We start from the raw sequence: 9,299 nt of genomic DNA, 5'->3' as shown, positions 1-9,299 counted from the left end.
GATTAATTTGTTATGATGAAAATGTAGACATTCTTATGCATACGAAATTACGATACTTCAGGAGACAAATTTTGAAAGGAGCACAAGATGTATTCTATGTCTAGGAAATTTAATTTTAGTGTATAAATAATGTGAACAAATTTTACTGGATCAATGAGCTACATTCAATAGGTGACCCACACAATGTAAAATGGATACATTAAAAATTCAAGTCAAATTCATGACTTAAGTAGCTAGAAGCGCATACCTTATCAAAGTGACATTGATAGGATTACTAGCCTCTTGTCTTATCGCTTTGTATTTCTCAAAGCTAGCCACTTTCATTTTCCATTTGGTAGGATACGCCAAAGAAGAAAGTAGCTTATTGATTCAAATATCAGGACACAATGAAAGGGTAGACAATATTGCATCATCAGCTTTTACATCTACACAAGATAACAAATACCATACAAAAATTATGTTTGTAACAAAATATGTAATAAATGGCTAGGAAAGCGACCTTAACAATTTTAAAAACCAAAAGATTGATTTAACTAATTCTAAAGCCCACATTTTTTACTTAAGTATCTAGGATTCATGTGCAATAGTTTTGCTAGATAAACAAGCTCTGTTGAATAGGTGATTGAAACAATGTACATTGGACACACTAGCAAGTAAAATTGAGGTACATAAGTTTAATAGTTGGAGGGATGTACCTTCTCATACTATTGTTGATTGGAATTACTCTCGTCTTGTCTCATTACCTCGTACTTCTCAAAGCCACTCTCGTTGCTATTTGACAATAATATGGACATGGTACACCAATGTAGAGAGTAAATGATGAATTCAATTATCAAGACCAAATGAAAGGTTGGACAACATTGCATCACATTTGATACGTCCACATCAAATAATGAATAACAATGACAATTATTTTTGGTAACACAATGTCCAATGTATGGCTAGAAGAGGTACCATGACTACGTCTAAAGCCAAAAGATTAGTTTCACAAATTCAAAAGGCCACATTACATAAGTAATTTTGAAATTTATCTGCAGTGCATGTGCATCAACTTAGTTAGAGAACAAAGTGAATGTCTCAAAACTCTAGCATTGATGTGATTTCTAAAATAAAAGTAAGGCTTTACTTATGGACGTCAAGAATGCAAACCAATTGATATAAAAACATGTACATTTATGACATATTTTGAATATGAAATAGGGTGTCATATACTCAAAAATCAACTAACAAGCAAGTGTTAAGAATATTAAAATTAACTTTCTACTTATATACAAATCATTGGTCATGCAATACACATGATTTCCATTGAAGATAGACTCTCCTTGAAGCTCACTTATATTTGGCATTTGAATTTCCAAAGTAGACTAGAAAACTATTAAACATTGTCAAATGTATCACTAGCTTGCCAATACTTGGATATGAATGGATAGGAACCACTTACTGTAGGTTTGTAGTGAGAATGCTCCACACATCCTTTTGAATGGCTACAACTCAATACCGTGGGTTAAGAGCTTTCCATATACATGGAGGTCACTCGATACATTGTCTCCATTTCACAACTATCAAATCAAATTTCTTTACACTTTGAGTAGTTGAGAGTGTTTGGGTTAAACCCTCCATAATTTTGTATGAGAATAGAGGTGACTTAATGAAGGAAACAAATTTCAAACAATATGCGAACAATCAATAATTTGATGTTCTTGAATTGCGATTGTTGTACCCCAAAAAACATTGTATACTACATACATCACTTAGCTATAGGGTTTCATTCATGTATTCAAAAGAGGCCTTTGTGTGAGAAGGTGAACAACTCGGTGAGAGAGAGAGAGAGAGAGAGAGAGAGAGAGAGAGAGAGAGAGAGGCTATTAAGCCTGAGATAGAGATACGCAGAGGCAAGAAGGAAATGCCAAGAAGCAATGGTGTGGATTCCTTTATTGACTTACATGCACATACTTATATACAAGAATGGAGGGCAATTACAAGGCCGTGCAACGTTCATTGGAATGCGTACCGTTGTGCCAACTCATGTGGTGACATGGATGATGGTTTGGATTATTATTCCCACACGCCCCCGTAAGATACATCGTTCATACAGAGGCATGTGAGAGATGCAATCTACTGTATGCTAGTTTGTACAAATATGCTTATGCAAACATCCATGGTGCAATAAGGGACTCCATCAGCCTGGATCATTTGTCGACTTCACCATGAAGAAGATCATCAACTCTGATCGATGCTTTGGTCGATCTTTGAAGTACTTTGATAGGTACGGAGCATGAATGATTTCAGGAGCTTGGACATTGCACATTCCTCCCCCCAAGCAAAGTGAAATCATGAGATTATCATTGGTTGAATGAACCGCAAGGGAGCCAGCCTGAGGTGCAACATCCTTCCATGGTTTGGTTGAGGAATTAGTTGGAGGTCTTGTAAGCATGGCCACCAGGATCCAAGGGGGTAGAAGAAACAACTCTTGGCGAGGGAAGTTGTTTCAAGGCTATATCATTGAGCTGAATATTGGTTTGAGGGAAAGGCTTACTTGGCAAGGGCTGAGTTAGATTAGCCAGTGGAAAGGAAGGTGGTTATGTGGCTACATCATGAATGGATGGCTCAAATTGTTGAGTTTGTTGTAGGTAGCACAAAATTTGTGTGAGCATTTGCATGCTTGATGCGTTGGGATTCTGCATGAAGCGGGAAAGGCAGTTGGCAGAGCAAGGTACATGTCTCGGTACTTACGGGAAACAAGGTAGAGAACTTACCAAGAATTGATGTTGTTTTTGTTGCTTCAGATGCAAGGTGATGAGTGGCATTTGTGTCTCGACCGTCCCGCATACGCGGGTTGATGGCACTTGAAGGTTTTGAGTTTGAGCTGCATTTGTGAAAGCATAAGCACATAAGGATGGAGAATGGTAGGGATCTTGAGTAATCTTGGTCCTCACAACAAATTAAGGGTGGCACAAATGGGGCCTGATGAGGTACAGGGGCTGATTTGAGATTGTCGAATGCTGGAAGATTGGGTGTCGAAGGTGCTATGGAGGAGGTCCACCATTCTTGCGGGGATGGATGCCAAAAGAGTGGCAAGGGGCTTGGTTGATGGAATGAATGGGAACTGCTTCACAGCAATCAAGAAAATCGAAGTTGAAAGATGCGGGCACACTTGTAATCACTTCCAGCAAGGTTGGGGATTTGAGGGCTACACCATTTTCAGTAGCAGCATGGGCGCCATCACTTTTGACGGCAACAGGAAAGGTTGCAACAGCATATGCAAGTAGGGGTTGGGCGGGAACTCGTAGAGGGTTTCTAGGGTGGATAGCGCCACGTGCAAGGAGGGATAACGATCAGTTTTTTAGCTGCAATGCTGGCATTGTTTTGATGGCTGCAGGGTTTTCACCATCATAATGGGTCGTGTGAACCGCCATGAGATGCCTTGAAGAGTGCGTCACGGCGTTCACTTTAGAAGGCATGGGTTGAACATCCACAATATCTACTCCAACCAATTTCCCAAGTAAGGCTTAAATGATGGTTGAATCATCATCACCTTTAGCACCTACAATAGTGGCGTTCGGAGTGGGAAAATACCGGCCCAAAAAAGATGGAGGCATGGCTGGCCACATTGGTGCAATAATGTCATGAGTAGTTAGATGTGTCATCGTGACTGCATCAGCAATAGAAGCACTGGCAAGCATGTCTGCAGTGCGAGAAGACCTCCATCGACTCGGCTTGCAACTTCTTGGGTTGCGCTAGGGAAGGTGTTGGTGGTGCCAACAACCAAGTCGCATGGTGGGTTGGCTATGCCTGCAAGGGACCGGGCAGGGTGGATAGCTTGTGTCGAGGTGGTTACTAGGGCAGCAAGATTATGGTTGGCTTCTTGGATAATGCATGCAACAATAGGCCATGTCAGGACTGGTTGTACTATAGGAGTAGGTGGTTTTGTATGACGGGCATCGATGACTGCGCTCTCACCATGAGCACCACGAGTAAGGGATCAAGCAAGAGCTGTACACAGGGGCTCGCCAAGGGTGGGGCTCTTCGTGTAGCCGCATGTTGAGGGAGTCGCCAGGGAGGCGGCTCCAAATAGGACTCGGCTGGCTCTCCACAGGGCCGATAGCAGAACCAGGATGACGTTCTTTGCCCATATAAGCAGCAGAAGCAACACAGGAGTTTGCATGGTGGGGCGCCTCACAGGGGAGTCATGATCTTCTGGTTGAGTGATGATACAATGTGAGAAGGAGGAGAACTCACTGAGAGAGAAATGTGTGTGTGTGTGTGTGTGTGTGTGTGTGTGTGTGAGAGAGAGAGAGAGAGAGAGAGATAGATAGATAGATAGATAGATTGCATTATCGTCCACGTAGGTCAAATATGACCTATGGGACCAGAAACAAAATCGTACAACGTACAAGTCTGCTAAGTGGGGTGCGTATACATCTCAGTTAAGGACTGAGGGTCCAAAATAAAAAGGATAAAAAGGATAACCTACGAAGGGGCAGGTGAGAGAGAAGTCGGTTTGGGAGTTCGAAACTCCTGGATGATGGCTTTACCTTCTCGATAAACCGCCCATTTTCCTGCTGCTCGTGCGTCACGCATCTTTTGAAGTTCTGTCATTTTTTGTTTGAGTTGAGTGGGTGTAAGATCTTCTACAAGCCAAAGCTTAGTGTCTCTGAGAAGCCTTCACTGTTGTAGGAGTTTGATTCGGTCCTCTCTAGTCTTCAGAGTGAGGATGGCATGGTTGGTTCGATGCTCGTGTGTAATGGTGGTAATTGCCTCTTCATCCCATTGTACCATGGGAAGTGCCGCTTGAATTTGGGGAAGCGCCTTCTTGAATTCAATGTCTCCCTGCCCTTTCCAATCAATTGGGAGACCACCAATGCGAACATTGAGAGCAATGTTCTCCTGTCGTTGTCGTTCTCGTATCGTGAATGTCACACGGTCGTTGATCTTTTGAGAAACAACTTCTTGCACTTGATTCTTGACCTCCTCTGTGAGAGTGATTTCCACTTCCGCTTTGGTTTTAGTGAGCATAGATTCTATATTCTCTGCATTTTCCTCTTTACATTTCTCCACTGCGACTAGGCGAACCTCGATTGCTGCGAGCTTTTGTTTTAGGTCTTGATTCTCTTTGCGGAGTCTCTCGACCTCGTGCTGAAGGCGGGTGTGGTTATCGAGTAGCGGAGGTGTTGCCACAACTCCTGCGAAAGTGGGCTTGCCTCGAGAAGAGGCTCGAGTAGTCATGGCTCGCAAGAACACACTCCGACTGTCCTTTGTGGACTTGACAGGTTGGCGGATGAGCAGGAACCTGGACTAACCTTGTTTTATGCTCCACGAGTCCACACCAAAGGGCGGGTTGGGGAAGAAAACACTGCCTCAGGAGGGAGTTGGCAGTCGTCGCCTCGCAGGGTTTGTTGGCTATTCGAGCAGCAGGTCGCTGGAGATGGCTCGCGACGGCAAGGCTAGCGACAGGTCGCACGCAGTAGGACAGCAGGCAATAGGACTTTCATGGGGAGGACGGGGCTGGAGCTAACCGCCCAGCCAGGCGCCGCCCTGCACCTGGCTCAGCGTTGATGCCGCGACAGAGGGGAAACCCTAGCGTTAGAGAGAGAGAGAGAGAGAGAGAGAGAGAGAGAGAGAGAGAGAGAGAGAGAGAGAGAGAGAGAGAGAGAGAGAGAGAGAAAGGCTGTTAAGCCTGAGATAGAGATAGGTAGAGGCAAGAAGAAATGGCATGGATTCCTTTATTGATCTACACGCACGTACTTATGTACAAGAATGGAGGGCAGATACAAGGTCATGTGACGTTCATTGGAATGCGGGCCGTTGTTCCAACTCATGTGGTGATGACATGGATGATGATGTGGATTATTATTCCGACACTTTGACCCCATTCCAAGAGCACCCTTGTGTAAAGAGCCTTCACCATGCATCATAGTGGAATTCTGCACATTTTATGATGCTTGAAGAATTGACAAAGTAAATTTGAAATATAGGTCTCATATATCACATAAAAATAATAGTGAGTAAAGACGTTGTTAGGAAAGAAGTAAACTGGAACACCTCTATGGCGATGTCACCCAAGAGCATTGAAAGAGCACTATAAGAAAACCAAAAGATTTTTGAAACCCGTTTGAAACACCACTAGTTTAACAAGAGTGGTCACCCAAGAGACTATGTCATATAGAACCCTGTCTCACAGCACGGATTTACAACACACACCAGCCAATGCATATGAAGACAAGGGCATCTTCCTTCACAATTTAACATCACAAACCTACAACTTCAACATCAATTCCACAATTTATCGATACATGTCCGCCCAATCTGTTTGCACACAATTCCACATTAGGCTGCCATAGCCATAACCCTGCAGATAACTAGTCGTAACCTGAAGAGCACAACTCCAATTGGAGCACTTCAAAGCTTGCGAGAAATATTAAAAAATGAATGGCAACAAAGCTGAATATGGTCAAAATTGAATCTACACGCTGCTACATGCAAAATTGACGTGAGCAAAGAGGTCTCCCGACACGGCTACACGTAGAATAGGCAAGGCAAGGGCAAAAGTTGCAATAGAAACCATCAAGGAGGATTAAAGAGCTCAAACCTGCAATTTTCTGGAGTTTTTATGATTTTTTAAAAGTTTGTACATGAGTTTAAGTTATATACAAGTCTCCCTTCAAAACACTCACTCACAGGCACTTACAGTAGCCCGATAACTATCACTAGACTAGCGACTTGCAGTTCATGTACATGTGCTTGCTAAAGTAAGCTAGAAAACCCACAAAAATAGATCCCACACACAGTTTTGACATCGGGAGTCATGTCTATATGTACAAATTTACAAAAAACCGGGTGTCTGAACTGAGCCCAACATAGTTTGCCACACCCCAGTCTGCTAGATTATTCATGATCAACATCACAAAAGAGATCCTGTAAACCACATGAGGGAGCCTTCTCTTCATATTCATCCTTAGCAACATCATCATAAAATTACTCAAAATAAGGCTTATCCTCAATTACAATTATCAACCTTGCAATATACTTGCTCAACCAGTAGCCATTCACACGTGCTTATGTGGGGTACCATCCAGGTTAGCAAGCTGATATGTGCCGTTTTGAAATGTGTTTAAGACCAAGAAAGGAACTTTCCACTTGATGTGAAACTTCTTTTAAAAAGTGCTATCAAGCTTGCTATTGTAACAAAGCACCATGTCACCCTTCTTGATGTCTTTGTCCTTCACCTTCTCATTTTTCTTTTCTTGATTGCCCTTCAAGACTTGCTCATAATGCTCAAAAGCCAGCAACCTATCCAACTATACACATTGCAAATATAGAAGCCTTTCCATGAATGCATCATCGGGATCTTCTTCAAGATTAATTTAGAATCATTTCGAAGCTGGTATCTCCACCTCAATAGGAAGTCAATAGGAAGTAAAGCCTCTTTGCCAGAAACTAGATGGAAGGGAGAGAAACCGGTACTTGATATGATTGAAGTCTTGTAAGCCCATAGAGCATAAGGTAGCTCTAAATCCCAAGTCTTCATGTCATATTTATAATCATCCTTGTGAGCTCTCCATTAAACCTTTCATTCATTCCATTGCATTGGGGATAATATGGAGTAGTAAACTTGCGACGCACATGAAGCTTCTCACATAGATAATCCACCAGCTCTCCCCTGAAACTGTACCCTTGTCAGAAAGTAACTCTAAGGGCATGCCAAATTTGCAACAAATATCTTCATACAGAAGTTGGGAAACATCTTTGCTCGTGATATGCTTAACAACTTTGCCTTTGGTCCATTGCCTTTGGCCCACCTGGATAGATAGTCAACAGCAGTAAGTATGTAACATTTGCCTCTAGTTGTCATAGGTAGAGGGCCTATTGCATCAATAACCCACTTATCAAACACATCATAAGACACAATAGTGCCTCTAGTTTATGATTTGAGAACCCTATTTTCCATGATTTGACACTCTTTACAAGACTTGCACCAATGATGAACAACACGTATAATGCTTGGCCACACATACCCCTCCTGCAAGACTTTAAGCAAAGTGATCTTTGAAGCAAAGTGATGACCACAAGAAACCTCATAATTCTCGTCTAAGATTTTGTAAATTTCCTCTTTGAAAGGCACCTTTCTCATCACAAGATCATCCCCCTTCATATATAAGGCATCACCAAGTAGCACATACCTTATGGCACGGCGTAGGAAGGCATGCTTTTTTTACTTCTCCGACTCTGATGGAAGCATACGTATTTGTAGAAACTCTTCCTCCATCCCTAAAGCTTCCCTTCCAAAATAAAGAGGATAATCATCCCTTATCACATAGAATTGTCCAATTGAAGCTTCCGTTGCACCATGTGCTTCTTCATCTTAAGACTTGTCTACATGCCTTAAACTCCAAGCTTCAAAATGCTTAAGCAGATTCTTCACATGAAAACACATATTTTTTAGCCTTGGATTCTTACTTTGCCACACCCCAAGTACTTGCTTAACCACCAAAAGGGAATTACCTCTTACCCTCACAAGATGGATGCCAAGCTCAAGGCAAAGGTTGAGTCCTTTCTCCAAAGTAGCATACTCGTCTTCATTGTTGCTTTGTGCTATAAGCTTCAAACTACTTTTAGTTACCAAAGCACCTTGAGTATCCTAAACTATAACACCTCCTAAAGCTTCACCATGCAATTTCGTATAAGATCCATCAAAAAACAATAGATAGGTATTGTCTATGGCAGGAGATTCCATGCGTTGCTTCTTTACGATGTCCTCCTTAAGAAGAAGAGGGTTTTCCTTATAAGTAAGAAGATAATCCAATGTAGCCCTTGTACTCTCCTCAACAAGAAAATACAATTGGAGTTCCTGTAACTCCACAATCCACTTTACGAGCCTCTTTGACAAAGTAGGGCTATTCACGAATTGAGGTAGAAGAGTGTAGCTAGAAAGGAATGTGAATGGTTTAGGGAGAAGGTAGTGCCTAAACCTTCTACATGCGTAAATCATAGTCACCATGATGAGCTCCACCTCAGTATAGCCTCTTTCCACCTTTACCTTGAACCTCCTAGCAAAATAGATAGGATTCATGTAGTGGGAGTTGTTACCTCGTTGAAGAAGCATAGCTCCAATAGCATCCTCAACTTTTATTCATACTCAAGATAGTGGTGATTTGGACTTTTACTTTTCATCTCTTTCTACTATTGTAACAAAAAATGAGGTTTTGGTGACCCTTTGACCAAGGGAATGGGGAGGGGACAAGTGGTCAAGGACAAAGTAAAGATGCCAGGTGCTTGTCGAGCTAAGTGTGAACTCTCAA

At 42.2% G+C, this 9,299-nt stretch overlaps 1 protein-coding gene across 1 annotated transcript; it reads right to left on the bottom strand.

Moving 5' to 3' along the window:
- Positions 1 to 1,674: 1,674 nt before the first annotated feature.
- On the bottom strand, positions 1,675 to 4,898 carry LOC147428287 (uncharacterized). The gene is made up of 2 exons (XM_086496995.1): positions 3,961 to 4,898; positions 1,675 to 2,866 (listed from the first exon to the last, which is right to left on the bottom strand). Exons 1-2 carry the CDS (start codon positions 4,131 to 4,133, stop codon positions 2,608 to 2,610), a joined length of 432 nt encoding a protein of 143 aa, XP_086353121.1. The 5' UTR covers positions 4,134 to 4,898; the 3' UTR covers positions 1,675 to 2,607.
- Between the last annotated feature and the right edge of the window lie 4,401 nt (positions 4,899 to 9,299).

Source organism: Adiantum capillus-veneris, chromosome 23 (assembly GCF_014529385.1).
Source record: "Adiantum capillus-veneris isolate H3 chromosome 23, ASM1452938v2, whole genome shotgun sequence".
Taxonomy (NCBI): Eukaryota; Viridiplantae; Streptophyta; class Polypodiopsida; order Polypodiales; family Pteridaceae; genus Adiantum; species Adiantum capillus-veneris.
Note: the sequence above shows the minus strand (reverse complement) of the source record. Positions and strands in the feature narration are given on the sequence as shown.